Source organism: Strix uralensis, chromosome 12, assembly GCF_047716275.1.
Source record: "Strix uralensis isolate ZFMK-TIS-50842 chromosome 12, bStrUra1, whole genome shotgun sequence".
NCBI classification, from domain to species: Eukaryota; Metazoa; Chordata; class Aves; order Strigiformes; family Strigidae; genus Strix; species Strix uralensis.
The window spans coordinates 2,979,380-2,996,688 of record NC_133983.1 but is presented as its reverse complement, the minus strand read 5'-3'; the positions used below and the strand labels follow the sequence as shown (position 1 = coordinate 2,996,688).

The window sequence follows — 17,309 nt, the reverse complement described above, 5'->3', positions numbered from 1 at the left end:
CATGGTGCTGGGTCTGCTGTGACCCAGCGCAGCTCAGCCTGCGGGCAGGGCGTCCCCCGCCAAGCCTCGCAGTACTGCACTGCCAAAGGAGACTGCCAGAGCCTGGTGGCATATCAAGAACAGATTTATTTAAAAAGTGACAATCATGTAGTTCATCTCGTGAAGAGCCCTGCGGCACTGGCCCCTGCACCTGCCGGGAGCATGTGGAGTGTGTAATGAACAGCAGGGAGGCAGGGGCTGGCAGGGCAGTGGCCACAGGCTCCCAGGCTGGACCCAGCCAAGAGGTGATGGAGACAAACGCAGCTCCGACAGCAGTGAGGAAGATGTCAGGTGGCTGAGAAATGCCTGAGGTACATCCCAGCCCGTGGTGCAAAGCCGCTGAGTCTGGCAGGGGTGGCCCCCTTGGAGGATGCACGGTTAGAAAAAATACAAAAACAACGTCTCTAGAAAATGTTGATTCTTGCACAATAGAAAATAGATCTGCCTGATTTTGGAAAGCAATTTGGTTTTTAACGTCTAGTGCTGATTGTTCCCCCGCGGTGCAGGAGGGCGATGCCGGCGACTGCGCACGCGCTCGGGGGCTGGTGTGCCTGGAAATCCCGGGAGAAGGCTCGCTCCTGCCCCGCGACCGCATGCGGGCCGAGGTCAGGCCTTCTTCGTGTCCATGTGGTGCTCTCGCCGCAGTGCTCGGGGCAGCTTGGGGTTGATGAAGAATCCTTTCAAGAACAAGTCTCGGACAAAGTAGGGCAGGTAGCGGTGTATGAAATACATGAGCCCAAGGCCCTGCCCTGGGTAGTAGCGCACGGCTGGGTTGGCAGCCAGGAGCCCGTCCGTGATGCTGTTCACCACCGCGCTGAGGTCCTCCACCGCCACCTTCATGAACTGGATGAACTGGCGGTTGATCTCCTCCACGTAGTCCTCGCCGTAGGCCTGCAGCAGCTCCTGGGGCAGGCTGGCCACCAGCCGCTGCTTCTGCAGGTTCCAGAAGGCAGGGTCGCACGTCGTCCCTGCAAGGACGCGGTCCCTGCCGTGAGCTGCGTGGCCCACCCCCTCTTCCAGCCCCCCTGGCATGGGTGCCAGCAGTCCCCAGTCCCCTCCTGGGAAGGTCCTGCTGAAACCCTGGCAGAGATCTGCCATGGGGGAAGCGTGGTGCGAGCACCACGGTGGCTCCTGGTAGCCCAGGACTGGACCAGAGGTCTCGAACCCTGCCTGCAGTGGGGACAGTGCCACCACAGATGCAGTGAGCAGGTTCAGCCAGCCCCAGTGGCAGAGGATCTGCTGGCAGGGCTTGACCCTGACCTTGCCTCTCTCTAAGTGGAGCCCAAAGGCCCCAGGATGGCCACCGGCCCCAGGGAGGTGGCTGGGGATGCTCGGAAGCTGCATCCTGCACCACCAGCTGCTCCGGCCATTGCCCCATCTTCTGTTTCCCTGGGGTACCTGCCCTTTGCCTGCAGGTGCAGGCAGCAAGCGGGCACCGACGCTTACCTGTTTTGTAGTAGCCAGGCAGGATGAGGCTGACTTTGATGCCCCAGGGCTGGAGCTCACTGCGGAAGGTGTCCATGAGCAGGCTGAGGGCTGCCTTCGAGGCCCCGTAGGCTGCCAGGCAGGGGAAGGGCAGGTCACCTTGCAGGAGCGAAAGGATGAATGAGCGGGCTTTCAGGCAGCTGCCTGCATGGCCAGGGACAGGCAGGGACCAGGAGGGCTCGTGTAGGACTGCGCTCCTGGCCACTGCACAAGGAAAGGGCTTAGGGTGCCAGCCTGATGCGGCTGGCTGGGGAAGCGGAGGTGCCTGGGGGAGTGGGATGCTCGACCCACGCCCAGGGGGTGGGCTCAGGGTGCCGGGGTCTGGCGGGCCGTGCTGCAGGCAGGCTGCTCACCCGCGGGGCTGCTGACGGTGACAATGCGGCCACTGGCGGAGCGGAGCAGGGGCAGCAGCCCCTTGGTGAGCTCCAGTGAGCCAAAGAAGTTCACCTCCATGCAGGTGCGAAACTTGCCCAGCGGCGAGAGCTCGGCGTCGGCGATGGTGTCGTTGAAGCCGGCGTTGTTCACCAGGCCCCAGAGCCCTGCGGGGATGGGATGCTAGAAAAGATGACCCGAAGGGGGGGATCCCCACCCTGGGGATCCCAGCGGCTCCCCGGATCATGGGGATCCTGCGGGGGAATTGCAGGGTGCCCTGGGACAAGCCCCATTAGCAGAGGCTGTCAGCATGGGTGCCCGCAGGGGTGCAGCCCACAGTGAAGGCCACAAGACTTGGCACTGCCACGCTGGCTGCAAGCTGAGGTCCCGGGGAGCTGCCTGGGGGGTCCCCCGGGGGTGCTGTGGGCTCCTACCCGTGCTGTTGGTGTGGGCCTGGACGTGCTGCAGGACACGCTGGATGTCCTCTGGCTTGGTCAGGTCCATCTGCAGCAGCGTCAGCCTCGGTGAGCAGCTCCTGCGCAGCTCCTGGGCACCGGCACCCTGTGGGTCCAGCACGCTGGCAAACACCCGAAAGCCCATGGCATCCAAGTGCCGTGCCGTCGCCTGCCCGAAGCCTGAGTCGCAGCCTGCAAGAGCCAAGAGGAGCCCTGTAGTGGCTGGGGACAGCCGCTGGCCAGCTGTCCCCAGACCCCCCAGCTCTGCTTCTACATCCCCAGGGACCAAACCTGCTCCTGGCACTGGTCCCCCGCCTCAGGACCACCCTGGCTCATCACCCTGCTCCAGCTCCCAACCAGCTGGGGACGTGACCTTGCCCTGGGGCGTTTGCAGGTCACGGAGCTGCTGTTTTCTCTCTAGCACACACGTAGGAGGAAGAAAACACTCCCTTATCTGCAACCCCATCGCCCCAAGCGTGTCTCAGATGCGAGGTGCAGGTAAAACCACAGGCACGCTGAGGCACCGGGACAGCCCAGAGCCTTGCAGCGATGTGGTGCAGGAGCCATCAACCCGCAAAATAGCCTCCAAAAGCTCCATTGGGCCATTTGGAGCTGGCACACGGCTCCGTGGGAGACGCTGCTTTTCCCCAGATGCTTTTTGCCTCACCGAAATGGTGGCCAAGAGGCACAGCACCCCCTTTCCTGGCTGGGGTGCCGAGGGGATTAAAAAGGATGCCACCCTGCATCCTTCAAGGGAGCAGCTGACTGGGGTGTCCTACGCTGGAGAGCACTGGGTGCTGCTGCGCCTGGTCCCAGCCTCATCTCCTCCGTCTGGGCGGGCGCAGGGACACCGCCGGTGACACTGCCGCCCGCAGTCGGGTGGCTGGGGCAGAGCGGCCAGGATGCAAACAAACAGCGGCAGCAAGGTACAACCTGTTCCCGGGGCCGATGGCAGCGCTGATAGCTTGGAGGGAGCCCGCGCCACTGCCGGTGCATTAACCATTAACAGGGGAGCGCTGCAGGGGCAGCCCCACAGCCCCTGCACCCTCCTGCCTGGCACCCTTGGGTGCCCCGTAGGACATCTCTGAGGAAGGGCCCTATCCACCACCTGAGCTACCCCTGGATGGGCACAACAGTGGCTCCAGGCACTCCCACTCACTCCACCGGTCCCCCACGACACCCCAGATCCCACCCAGCACCCTTCCCACCAGCCCCGGGGTGGGCATGGGGATCGGCTGCCCCCCCCTCAGCTCCCTGCTCCTGCAGCCCAGGCTGGGATTGAGACGCTGCTGGCTCCAGCTCTCAGGGCACCAGCTAAGCCGTCCTCAGCTCCGCGTCCACGGGCGGGTCCCCAGCTCAGCTTTACTTTATTGCTGTGTCAGAAACCCATAATAAAGCCCCTGGCCCGAGGCCAATGCGATAACACACCCCGGAGGTGCTCAGCAGGCAGGAAGGGGCTGCAGGGACCCCCCTTTCCCACCCAGCACCCATCATGGGTGCATGCTGGGCTCACCATCACCCCAGCATCACCCCCCAGTGCCATCCCCAGTGCCGCAGGGGATGCTGAAGGTGCTGTGGGTTGCTGGCACGGCGCATCCACCTCTCCCCTCTACAGGAACAGGTCGTGCTGCCAGCAGGCAGCCAGATAAGGTGCATTTCGCCTTTCCCAACAGGGCAGGAGAAAACTGCAATAAAGATAAGGTTTAAAAATAAAAGTGCTCGCGGCCACAGCCTCACTGTGCTGCAGCCAGCACCCTGCCTGCCACCGCTGCCGGGACACGGTTACCTGTGCTGCTCCCGCCCCAGCTGGCAAGAAAAGCTTCCAGTCCAAACACAAAGCTCCCTATCACCTCCCGAGCCTCAAAACACCAGGAAACATCCCAAAAAACACGAGAGATACAGGTTTACCGGCTTGTTTGGGGCAAGCCTGGCAAGGAGGGAGCAAACACGGCCGCGTGCCGTCCCAGCCAGGCAGGGTTTGTTTTGCCTTAGAGGAGTGGGGCGGTCGGAGGGTTTGTTTCGGAAGTTTTAATTTATTCACACACACACACACACAAAAAAAAACAACCAAAAAAAAAAAAAAAAAAAAAAAAAAGGCCTGGGAGGCTGGCGGGAGGCCCAGGGCCAGGAGGGCGAGGATGCTCTGGTGTTATTTAAGGTCTCCGGCGCTGCTCAGCTTCCCAGCCACCGCACTCAGGCACAGCCAAGAACGCAGGGAGGGAGAATTAAACCCGCCGGGACTGTAACACGGCCTCCAAGCACAGCAGCTCGCCCAAGGCCATGCTCATTCCCTGTGGCTACCAGCACACGAACTGCCGGCCACACCGGGCCTGGCGTGGGAGCCGCTGCTGCTGGCTTGGCCCCACCGGGAGTGCTGGAGCCGGCCAGTCTGCGTGGCCCCGGCGAGGCTGGCGCTGGGCGATGCTGCATCACGAGGAGATGCCGGCGCCAGCTCCCCCCGCCCCGGCTCCCGGCTTGCCAACCGGTTTTACATCCGTGCTGGCGGGAGGGACCGCGGTCGGAGCGAGCGGAGGAGAAGCCCGGCATAGGGAGCGCGGCGGAGAAGAGCAGGCAGCTTGAAGCCCCCATCGCATCCCCCCCGCAGGCCCTGGGCCAGCAGCCAGAGACTTTTGCTGCAGCAGGAGCAGAGCCAGAGCCTGGGTTGCAAAATCCAGCAGAGCTCCACAGTCTCAGCTGACCTTTTGCTGGAGCAGCGGGTCCGCAGCAATTCCTGGGGACTTTGCAGAAGCTGCAACCGCTGCAGTGGCTCCCCAGGAGCGGGGCACGCTGGCCTCCGCTGGGATTTTGGCACAACGAGCCCCAGCTTCACCTAACTTGAGCAAACAAAAAGGTTTGGCCTCAGGCATCGCCGTTGGGGTGCCCTCCCACCCACTCGGGGAGGATGAAGAGGACCGACCACACGCCACCACCTGCCCATCGCCCGGAGATGCCCTCACTGGTGAAAGCAGAGCTACTGGTGGGGTTGAGCTGTCCCAGCAAGGAGCTCCTAGCCAGCCTGCCCGCAGCCTCCGCTGCCCAGCTGTGGCTCGTTCGTCCTTGCTGCCGGCAGCCAGGCTGGGCTCACACACCGCCGGCTGAAGCCGCAGTCCCGGTTTGGTGCAGGCACATTTCTTTCAGGTGAGTCAGGCGTGGCACAGCGCTGGCTTTTTGCTGTCTCAGTTATTCGCGCCGCTCCTGCAGCCAGCACCAAGGCCGCCGCGCACGGACACGTGCTCAAAATCAATGCTGCAGTTTACTGAGCAGAGCTGAGATGGGCGATAACACGGCTACTGCCCGGGACCTGGCAAACCACAATCATCCCCCCAGCCCCTACACCCACCGCTGGCACGGTACATGATGGAGGGCTGGTGGCACAGGTCTGCAGCGCTCACCCCGATGCAACGCAGGAGCGGCTTCCCCACCTGAGCTGCGAGCCGTGCAGCCTCATCCCTGAGCCATGGAGCTGCAAGCCACGCACCCTCATCTGCGAGCCACAAGCTGAGCATCCTCATCCACGAGCCACAAGCTGTGCAATCTCATCCCTGAGCCGTAAGCCGTGCAGCCTCATCCCTGAGCCACAAGCCAAACACCCTCATCCTTGAGCCACAAGCTGAGCATCCTCATCCCTGAGACGCAAGCTGTGCAGCCTCATCCCTGAACCACGAGCCAAGCATCCTCACCCCCAAACTGTGGAGCTGCAAAGCCACGCATCTTCATCCCTGAGCTGTGAGCATCCCCAAACCACAAGCTGTAAGTCCTCATCCTCAAGCCATGAACAGCCACAGACCTGCAAAACCTCAGTGGTCGGAAATGCAGCTCGGCTGAAGAAGCCCCGTGTGGCTGCAAAGCTGCCCAGAGCCCGGCAGGTGCAGCGGCAGCTCCCCCTCCACAGCCACCCCTGCCTGGGACCCCAGCACGGAGGCTGGAAAGGGGTTGCCCCAGGACTCAGCACCCCCCCCCGATGGAGCAGCTCCCCCGGGGTTAGCCCCAGCAACGTGGGCAGCCAGCAGCCTCAGGGGCTGCTCCCCAGGCACCCAACAAGGGCGAGCAGTGGGGCAGCCCTTGAGGATCCTCCATCTTTCACCAGCCTGGAGGCAGCTGGGTTGGGCACCCAGCACAGCATCACCCCCTCCCCAGCTCTGCAGGTCATCACCTGGGTGCCCCATGTGCCCCCCCACCGCCCTGCTACTGCTCTCTAAATCCCAGGAGATCAGTCCCACCTCTCACACAGAACCTTTGGGCTGTGTGGCTCACCACCGAGACGCGGCTGTCACCACTGTCACCAGCCTCCCAGCCCTGGGATGGCGCGGGGCTCAAGGACACTGTCAGCTGGAGGGGAGCCGGGGCGCCAAGGCCGAGCGGATTAACACACTGAGCTGCTTGTTTCCATAGGCTCAAGCTCAAATCCTGCCTGTGATGCCAAGCTAAACACGGCTGACATTTTGCTCGGAGGTGTTGCCTTCTGGCCCTGGCAGGATTCACTGCCGCCGCCTCAGATCCAGCTCCTCCGGGCGTGGGATGGGGTTGAGCCCGGCCGCACCACGGGGAGACCTGGGCACCCAAGTGGGTGCAGCAGGAACCGCTCCTGGCTCAGCTGCTTGGGGATGGTCATCCCAGCTCCATCCTGGGAGCGCCACGGGGACCCCGTGGAGGAGGAATCCCAGGGCGAGGTGGCATCGAAGGGGATAGGACATCCCAGAAGTGACTCAGGGAGGGGGTCCCCTGCATGGGGAAGGTCCAGGTGGGAGGAATCACAGCAAAAGCCAGCATGGGCAGGGCCCTGTGGCCAACACCTCCCGGATGCCGCCCACGTTTGGAGCGAGGAGCGATAAAGGGGTGATGTCACCCCTGGGCAAGAGGGAACAAATTCTTGGCAGGGTGCTGGGGAGGGAGGGGACGGCAGGAACACCTGTGCCCATGGCAGCTGAGCTGCCACAGCCACCCCCCGGCTCCGGCCTCCCCAGCCAGTCATTGCCCATCACCTGCCCGCACCCGAGGTCCTGCCAGAGGAGCGTGGCTGGGCAGGGGCACCAGCAGCCCCCACCCCACCCCAGCTGGTGGCATCATTGTCAACAGGAAACCACACCCCAGCCGGCAGCTCACACAGCAGCGTGTGGTGCTGGCAGCAGGGTGTCCCCGCTCCCCACAGAGCCCCCCGGGAGCAGCCCCTGTGCCCAGGCGGATGGCGTGGCAGGAGGTAGCAGCAACCCCAGCGATGCTGATGCTGCTGGTCCTCAGTGCCCGGTTTCAGGAAGCCGCGAGCCTAATTAAATTAAATTAAACTCAGGGAGATGCCTTCAGGGATGACCCAAATCCCATCCCTAAACACCCAGCGAGGGAACAATGCACAAGCCTCCCACCCAAGCAGCCTGGGTGGGTGCCCCTGCAAAGCCTCAGCCCCCTGAGTAGGGGTGGGGCAGGCGCTGCCCACCGCTCCCCAGGGACCCCCAGCCCAGCACTGGCAACCCAAAGGCGATTACCTGCCAGGGTGCCAGCAGCTCCCGCAGCCTGGGGTGAAGAATTGCCACATCTGCACACCTGCAGCAGGTCCTACGGGTCAGGGCAGGGGCCAGGCAGCCTCCCGGCCCCCCACATCAGAAGGCAGAGGTGGGGATGCCCATCACCGCAGGGGGCACAGGGGTGACCCAACCCCCTCCCTGCACCGGGGACAAGGGCCAGATGGTATGAATTACAACAGATTAGCCAAGTGTTTCTGAAGCCTCACACGCCATCACCTCCACCCAGCAAGATATCTTTCACTTAACAAACAAAAGAGAAGGGGGAAATCTGATTTTCTGCCTAGACAACCCGAAGCAGCCAGGCAGAGATGATGAAGAGCCCCGAGGCTGGTATGGATGGGCCCACAGCTCTTGAATTAAAGCCTATTTCTCAGGAGCAGGTGCTGGCTCCACTGCGTCAGTATTGGGGACCCAACCAACACAAGATAAATCAGTGTCGGAGCCACAGCCCTCCCTGTCACTGTCATTAAAAGCCACCCAGATGCCTTATCCCCCACCCCCCCGCCCAAAGCTGTGGGCAACAGATGCTGCTTGCAGCCGGCAGGGCTAACGAAGCCAGGAGCTTGTTACATTGCACATGTCCCTGGTGCAACCAGGACAGAAACCAGCCCAGCCACCTTCCCCTGCACAAGGCCTGGTGAGATGCTCAAGGAGATTAGGATCCATCCAGGAGCTTCAGTCAGCCTCAGCGCAGGCTTTAAGCTCTCAGAAGGACAGCTGGGCACCCACACCCACTAAGCTCAGTCTAAAGGCTTGCACCAGCAGGGTCAACAGATGCAGAAGCACTGGAGTCTTCCTCAGGTGCAGGAGCAGCAGGCACAGGACAGCCTGGGAGATAACCCAGCTCTGGCAGGGCATTGATGCTGCTGCTGGCAAGGACCGAGCCAGGGCTCGCAAACAGGCGGGGCAGAGGAAGTGCCTCTCCTCCCAGCAACGCTGTGGCACTTTGGGGTTTCACAGAAAAAGGGCGCAGGGAATTTCCTAGAAGTGGACGCTCGCCACATCCCAGGCCCCAATGGGATCTTTCAGCAGCCACCATCTCCACCAAGGGGAGATCATCTCCACAAAAGGAGCCACTGGACTCCTGTGTTCGAGGAGTCGAGCTTCCTGCAGGAAGGGAGGAGTGGGAGAAGACAGCAGCATGGATGTTGCCTGCAAAAGGCACAGCCTATACATCAGAGCTAATGTGAGATGGATGGATGGATGTCCCCCCAAGAAGAGGAAGCTGTGAAGAGCTGCAGTGATAACCAGGTTAATAATCACCTTCAGAGGGAACACGGCGAACCGGGAACACTGAGCTGGTGAGCCACGAAAGTCATCCATCAGCAAGAGCTGTCACTGGGAAGGACACCCAAGGCCCAGGGACAGCTTGACCAGATCAGTGCTGATGCCAAGCCAGTACGTGTCTGCCTGGGCTCTTGGAGAGGGAGAGGCCGGGTGGGAGCCAGGCTGGGAAGCCAGAAAGCTCCACCAGCTATGGCTGGGATGTGACACTGAAGATGCTCCTGGGGAACAAGGTGGTGGCAGTAAAGCCATGGCTGGGGAGCATCCCTGGGCTGCAAAAGGGCTCCCCAGGAACTTCCAGAGGCTGGAGAAACACCAGCCAAGCCCCATATCCATCTCTCACATGTGATAGCCCATCAGGCCCCAGGAGCCATCAAGGGGAGGCAGAGGGTCATGCCTACAGTCAAGGGCTAAGCCATCCACAAGCAGCAGGAGGGAAGACCAGCTCTTCTACACGGACCACCATGAGCCATCACCACCCTGGGACATCTCAGGGAAGGTGTTTCTAGCCAGGACAGCAAAGCACCACAGCCACCGCAGGACCAGGAGAACCTCTGGCCACAGTGTGGGTCAGGTCAGCCGAGGGAGAGCCCTGAACCACCACACAGGACAAGGTGCTACTGCACCCACCGCACCATGGAGGTGGACAAGTCACAGGGGATGGGACAGGCAGTGCTGGCAGGGACGAAGCCAGGCTGGGGCAGTGACGGCCAACGCAGTCGCTCCAGAGCAAGCCCAGCGGATCACAGTGTTACGCAGCTCAGAGTTTGTAGCACCACAATAAAGGTTTCAATGGACTTATATCAGTTCAGGGGTATTTTGGTGCTGAAATTCCACCTTGCTTGTAAGCTCATCACTCCCCTTGTCACAAGAATAAATTCCCACCATATGCCACAAGCCCAGGCAAGCAGAAAAAATGGCGCAAGCCCTGCCCATCCCCACATCCTGATGGGCTCCACAGTTGCACCAACTATTTTCTCTTGCAACTTCCAGATCCCTGTGGAGCTCAGGGTTGGGTGTTTTGGTTTTTTTTTTTCAGAAACTGAGCAAAACACTTGAGCATCAACTGAGCTTCAGCCAAGACAGCTTTTGAAATACATTGAGCTGTTTAGGCCCCCAAGCTAAGAGCTGTCCCCCCATGGCCACCTCAAACCACACCAGCCCCTTCTGTATCTGATTTAAGTTGTCCTGTCCTCACCCTCCACCTGCAGCTCCCATCAGCTCTTCAGAGCCAGAGTTCGAGCATCACAAGACTATTTTGGTGCATTTTTGCAACACACATGAAGGTGGCCCTCCAGGCTGATGTGCTTGGACCCAGGCTGAATGGCAGGGCAGCACCCAGACGTGCCCTTCGGCTTGGGACAGCACAGGCAGAGCCCAGGACACCAACTGAAGGGGGGAACAGAATTTCCCACAGGACTGCTGCACACCCCAGGTTAGAGAGCTTGTCCCCACCTGGTAACTGGGACCCTGAAGAGGAGCAAGCACTGGTCCTAGTGTCATTGGACAGTCATGAGAAGCAGATGTGCATGCCAAATTGGAGCATGGCCAGAGTGGAGAAACAGGGTAGGGAGGGATCACAAATCTGATCAAGGGTATGTCTGGTGGAAGCCAAGACACCCAGCATGAGAAGATCACCACCATCAGAAGAAACAGAGGAAGGCTTGAAAGAAGCAGCCAGACATTCAAAGCATCCACAGACACCACCAGGGCAGGTACCTCCTCCAGGACCTTGGCTTACCAACCCATCCCTCCCCTCCATCCCCAGCCTGCCTGAGGAGCACCCACCATCTGGCTCCCCAGGGTCAACCACCCAGCAAGAGGCTGCGCCACCGCAAAGCCTGTAAAGCTGAAAACTGCTTTCCAAGATTAGAGCCTTAGAGCCAGCAAATCCCGGGACAGCAGCATGTGCGACGGGGAAGCCAGCTCCCGACAGGGAAGTTGATAAAGCTCAGGGGCTGGCAGCTCTCCAGGGAAGAAGGAAGCAGAAGTGATATGTTGCACGTGGAAGCATGCACAGGCTGGGACAGAAGACTAGGGACTGGAGACTGTGGATGTGCCCTAGCAGCCAGGGGGAACCAGAGAAGGAGGTAACACGCATATGCTGGGCAAGGTTTAAAAAACAAGTCCCAAACTATACCTATAGCAACACACCGACAGCATGAGGGCAATGGTCTGGGCATTTTCCACCTCACAGGTGCCACAGCAGTGTCATAGATCTGAGATCTCAGGAGGGACATGGGGAGGTGAAAAGGTCTGAAAGCCCCGCAGCCTTTGCTCCCGCACAGCTCAGCTGGGCAACCAGAGGTGCTCCAGCTGGTGTTTTGGACCAGCACTGAAAGAAGACTATGGGGCAAAGGCAAATGCTTGCCCAGGCTTGGTGGAGGCACCTTGAAGACCCCCTCCATCCCATCCCCACTCAAGTGAAACCCTGGCTGGGCAAGTCCACCACCCCGTGCTACCAGTAGTAAAAGCAGCATAGCTCTCCTGTAACCAGATCCTGGCTTGAGGGGAGCTAGACTCCGTGGGTAACACAATCCCAGACCTCATTAAAGATGTGCTGCTCACTGGACTAGAGGGCAGCAACTGCCTACACTTCTTCTGAAGCATCCGTTCCCATCTGACAATCTCATTTCTGCAGGGAAGTCTCTGCTTCGTTGCTCTCATGTCCCCACATAACCCCGAGCGTTAATCAAGCCAGCTTGGGTTTCTCTACCAACTCTGCTCTCCCACAGTGTGCAACTTCTATGCGCTTTTCCTCTTAATTAGCTGTGCTCATCATTTTTGGTTAACAGTGCTAAAAGAGCCACCCCAACAGGTCCATGTCATTAGCGGGCTTCAAAAGTGCTCATTTAATAGATAAGTGAGAAAAAGCTGAGTGTATATATCTACGTATCTGCGGTGAGCAGGGATAGGTATCTATTTCTGAAGAAACCTAGAGAGCGGAAGAAGAATCCTAAAAGTGGAGGGCTGCTGACAAAGCAGGGGGAGAGCTTCAGCCCTGCAAAGAGAGGCAGAGAAAGCAGGTTTTCTGCTCCACTCCCAGAAATGGGCAGCAAAACCCGCAACTATAGAGTTAAATGTTGTCTTTTTTTAAAAAAAAAAAAAATATGCAAAGTATTGCTTTTTTTATACCAGGGTTGGAATTTGGGTGTTTGGTTTTGGTCCTGTCCCCCCCCTCAGCTTGGAGGAGCAGTTGTCTCTGCTGTTAATATTTAATAGATCCTGGAAAACCCAGAGCAGTTCCAGGGAACAAGCTGATTTTCAGCCTGCACTTAAGCCTGGGGAAGACCCTGGGTATCTCTGAGCTGGCTCACCAGCTCCAGACACAGAGTGGAAGTTGCTTATGGAGACCTATAGTGTCTGTATGAAGCTTTACTCATCGTGAGGCTGCTGGCAGGCTCAGCACCAAACCCAGGCTGCCAGCGTGCTGTGCTGGTGCTCCAGCCATGCCCTGGAGCAGAGGTGCCCATCCCAGAGCCAGCATGACAATCCCAGAGTCCTGACATCTCTCAGTCACCCAGTTTATCTGGAAAATAGGTCTAAGAAACATCAAAGTCCAGCTGGGAGGGATGCTGCTCTTTTACCAAGTGATTCACCTTCGCAGCAGAACAGTGTGAGTCCTGACATCTGGACTGAATCACTCCATCCCGCCACAGTCACCAGATGCTTCAACATCTGTTGAGTCCATGGGAAACAAAGCTCCACTTCACTACGATCAAGTTGCAAAACCTCTGTTAACCTTGAACACGATCTGAAGCTCTGACCCATTTCAGATTATTAATGGGGCATGCAGTTGTAACAAGAGAGCCTCAACAGGAAAACAGTGTTTCCCCTCAGCGAGAAAGGAGGAGAAAAAGAGGAAAACATGGCAGATTTGGGTCTGGAGCAGCCTGACCTGCCAACTGGCTTTGTTCACAAAGATGATTTGTTGGGGGACAGGCCAGTCTGCAGGTGCCTCCTGCCTTTGTAGGCTACACCAAGGAGGAGCAAGGATAAAAGGGACCCAAACCACCTCCCCCAGACAGCTGCCCTATGGCTTTAGGTTATTTCAGAGCTGTGTAATTCAGGAGCAACCTCCACAGACAGAGCAACGATTCACTGTTTTCAACTTCTCATCCAAGCCGAAGTGCAAGAATCAATACCTTGCTACACATTTCATGGCTTCCCTCTGCTGTGGCAAAACCCTGAAGGTATGCAAGGCCTACAGGCTGGTTTGTGTTTGGTCCTTTCCGAGCATCTGCATGAATCAGGCAGTTAGCTACTGTCTGAAAAACCACGCCAAGCAGTCACACACAGCAGAGCTACACAACAGCAAGGGGCTCACAACTGCTCCAGCGGAGCATCCCTCCATCCCTCCACCACCTCCAGACACTAAACCCAGCTGTGTTGGGCAGTTTCCACGGACTCACCAAATTTCACAGGCATCCACTAAGACCACAGGGACCGAAGGATGATCTGGGCTCGCATCTAAACTGCCCCTGGTCAAAACCAAACCTTGCACTGCTGTCAGCCTGGATCTGGAGAGGCCAAGCAATGGCAGTTCATCACCTCCCTCCAAAGCTGCTCTCAGAGCATCATCCTTGCACAGGCTACAGAGGCTGGAACACTTTTTATATCAACTCCTGATAGGAAGGAGATAAGGGATACAAGCAACACCCCTCCTCTTTGCTCACACAGCTCAGAGGACCCCAACAGTGCTGTTCTCAGATTCGGGAAGGGGCGCACACACACACAGAATTCAGCTGTTTGATGCTCAGGGCAAGGCTACTCCTGGTGAGCCACGGGCACGTGCCTGCACCACTGGTACCAGCCACCAGCATCAGCACCCCCGGGTGCCCTGAGCCCACACTGGTGGCGAGGAACACCAGGTATTGGCTACGTTGCAGCTTGCAGGAACACCAGGTTTTGGCTACGTTGCAGCTTGCCAGTGGTGGATCAGCCTCAGGTCAGGCAGCTGCCTGTACTCAGCCTGCCCACACTGCAGGCATGCTGGGGTCCCTGCAGCTTCCCCTGCTTGGCCAAAGCCTGTGCCAGACTGTGGGCTCATCTTCAAGGCAGGTTTGGGCTCACGGGCAGGCTCAGGACAGCATGGAGATGACTGCTGTCTCCCTTCCAGCCCTGGGCCAGAGCAGCTGATCTCCACTCCCCTTCTCATCCCCCCCCAGCTCCCAGGGCTGACCTCTCCCAGCCCACACTGCACAGGAGGGCATTCTCCTCCTCACTGCAAACAGCTGTGACCTCCCCTAGGAAGGCAGGATTAACGCTTTCCTCACCCCCTGCCAGGCTGCATACACCAGAGCTGTGCTCCTGGAGAAGCAGGACCATCGGCATGCAGAGCAAGAGCCCTGAGGTCACAGCCACGGATAAATACAGCACTGCAGGGACTAGTGACCACCTACTTTGCTAGCCCAGGGGATGCACCATGGGAGACCACAGCATTCCTCGCTCTCCAGCAGCCCATCCCTGCTCCAGCCAAACCCTGAAATGCAAACCTGCAACAGATGGGAAACACCACAACTTTCTAGTCCCTGCTGCTATCGCAGGGTCAGCAGCTTTGCTCTGCAGCAGCTCCACATCTGCTCTGCTACTTTCCCACTGAGCTGCACAGTTTTTCTTCAACCCCTCCCATAAACTAAGTTTTGATCAGCCAGCAATGTCCAGGTCAGCACATGGGGCTGGAGCATCACATGCAGGGCTTGACATGGGAGTGTTCCCAGGGGGGCTGGGAGAGTGGGAAGCTGGAATTGCTGGGACACCTCGACCAGGAGATACAACAGCACTGCAGCCACCTTCCCTTGCTCCAGGTAAGCATCACTGAACCTGGGCAAACTCCCTGCCACAGGGTTAAGCTAGCAGCCAAGTGTATGTAAGAGGAAATGATGCCCAAAGCTTTCTGGGGTGGGACCTACTCTGCTCCAGGGCAGGCATCAGGAGGGGACTTTGATGCATTTCTTTGCTGGCCTGCAGGGTCCAGCACAACACCCAGTGTGGCAGAAGGCCTGTCCCCAACCTCACACACCTTCATTGATGCCCAGCATCCCCAGACACCCAACTCTGTGCTTCTCCCTCTGCTGTGTTTTGCTTGCCATGGGCAAGAAGAGGAAGGCCAGGCTGCCTTTCTCCAAGAGCTCACTCCTGCACTGATCCTCCCTGCCTGCTCCCACAGGAGACACCAGCAGCGACTCAATAACCAGTTGCCAGGAGGTGTCTGGAATTAATCCGCAAAAGAATCAGGCTAATTACTATGCAAATACCCAATCAAGGGATGCCATCCCAGGCAGAGCAGCCCTCCCATCTGCCCCTTGGCAGGCATCTGCTGGAGCAACAGTAAGGAAACACCAATCCTGCACCGCAGGCTGCGCCTCGAACCTGTAAAACCACAAAGTATTTACAGCCGAGAGCAAACACACCAGAGCTGCAGAGGTGTCACCTCAACACACCAGGGCAAGAACACCTTGTTCCAGCCACTGACTCACTAATTATACAGGCAATGCCACAGAGCCAGGGCTGGCTTGACCTGGCGTGCCACAGGGCACCTGCGAGCACATGGCTGTCAGACATGTCCTCCCCGGGCAACCCTGCCGCACCACAGCTTTGACCTTCACTCGGTTGAATCATTCGTTCATCTCCTGCCTTGCTCTTCCAAGCTTCCTCCTCCAGAGAGACCTTCCTCTGCTTCCCCCCGGCACCGCAGAGCCCTTTGAGCCGGACGGGGGACCCAGCTCTCACCTCTCCTTCTCATCACAAGACTCACAGGAAACACACAAACCACCTTCTCCGACTTGGGGATCTCCAAGCCCAGCCCAGACATTCCCACCAGGATGCAGGCTCCTGTCCTTGGGAACACCACCAAGGTCATGCCCACGGGTTTCCCTCCCCTCTGTATCCACACGGAGCCAGCAGCACCCTCCCAGCACACCTGCAGCAACAGCACCCTGGCCCCAGCGCTTCCTCCTCACCCCGTGGCTGCCGCCATCATCTCACAGCAAAGCACCTGCTACCTTCATCATCCTCCAGTCCCACTGCCAGGAGGAAGGAGTGGGGAAACCACTTGTATACTGAGATATCTTAAAGAGATTCAGCCACCAAGCCAGAGCTGTGCAAAGCCCGAGCGGGGAGCACAGCCCCTGCAGAGCCGCCTTCCCCACGGAGGAGCTCTGTGCCTGGCAGCCCAAAGACGGGGTGGGCAGCACTTCCCAGGGATACCCCCACAAAAAGGGGGAACAGCCTCATTTGCCCCCAGCAGCTCCTGGGACAGAGCTCTGGATGAAGCAGTGGTGCTCAGCCCTGGGTAGCCAGCTTCATCGTAGCCTCTAGAGATGCCCCGAGAAGCTTTCTAAGAACAAGCGTGGCTCCAGAGGGGAGGGGAGGACAGCCCTTGGGCCAGCCGAGGTGCTCCCAAGGCAGTGGTCCGGCTCTGCGCCAGCCCCACCACATGTCCCATCCCATCTCCCAGCTTTTGGAGGAAGCGGCTCCCAGCATCGCGCTGCAATGGGTGGGCGACGCTCGAGCCAAGGAGCCGCTTGCGGTGGCCAACGCCGCTCCCTACAGCTCCCAGCTCCGGGGCAAGGGCAACAGCAGGTACAGCCCGGCCAGTTCTGCTTGGACGTGGAGCAGGAGGAAGAGGAGGGATGCGCAGGGAAGCCCGTGGCCGTGCCACCTCTCCGCCCCGGGGCGCGGGCTGGCACCCAGGTCGCGGTACCGGCCGGGCGCCCGCTCCCCACCGAGCCCACGCCGGGGCCGTCGGGGCGTCGAGGCCGTGTCCCCGCACTCACCTGTGACGAGGACGGCTCTGCCCGCCACCGGCAGCAGCCTGCGGGGCGATGCCCGCCACAGCAGCAGCCCGGCGGCGGCGGCGGCCAGGGCGAGCCCCAGGGGCAGCGGCAGGCAGGCGCGGCACAGGCTCTGCAGCCCGGCCAGCAGCGCCAGGGGCAGCACTAGCCCCCGGCCCGGGCCCAGGGCCCGCCGGGCCGCCCGCAGCGCCAGGCTGCCGGCCAGCGCCGCCCACAGCGCGCCGTACGCCCAGCGCTCCAGCCCCGGCTCCATCCCGGGCCCCGGCCCCGCCGCTGCCGCCGCGCCCGGCCCCGCCGCGCCCGTTTATAACCGCCCAGGCGGGGGGAAAGGGGCGGGGCCGCTCCCGCCCCCGCCAATG

At 59.7% G+C, this 17,309-nt stretch overlaps 1 protein-coding gene across 1 annotated transcript; it reads right to left on the bottom strand.

Annotated features, from left to right (window-relative positions):
- Nucleotides 1-106: 106 nt before the first annotated feature.
- HSD11B2 (hydroxysteroid 11-beta dehydrogenase 2) lies at nt 107-17,216 on the bottom strand. The gene is made up of 5 exons (XM_074881343.1): nt 16,933-17,216; nt 2,331-2,543; nt 1,878-2,063; nt 1,486-1,623; nt 107-1,007 (listed from the first exon to the last, which is right to left on the bottom strand). The coding sequence occupies exons 1-5, from the start codon at nt 17,201-17,203 to the stop codon at nt 646-648; spliced, it is 1,170 nt and encodes a 389-aa protein (XP_074737444.1). The 5' UTR covers nt 17,204-17,216; the 3' UTR covers nt 107-645.
- Between the last annotated feature and the right edge of the window lie 93 nt (nt 17,217-17,309).

Bases quoted from the DNA above. Each gene is read 5' to 3' on its own strand.
- HSD11B2 (XM_074881343.1), bottom strand. From the start codon at position 17,203: ATGGAGCCGGGGCTGGAGCGCTGGGCGTACGGCGCGCTGTGGGCGGCG. The intron at 1,624-1,877 runs GTGAGCAGCCTG...CGCTCCTGCAAG, and splicing joins CACCGTCAGCAGCCCCGCGG to GTGACCTGCCCTTCCCCTGC. The intron at 1,008-1,485 runs GTAAGCGTCGGT...GCGTCCTTGCAG, and splicing joins GCCTGGCTACTACAAAACAG to GGACGACGTGCGACCCTGCC.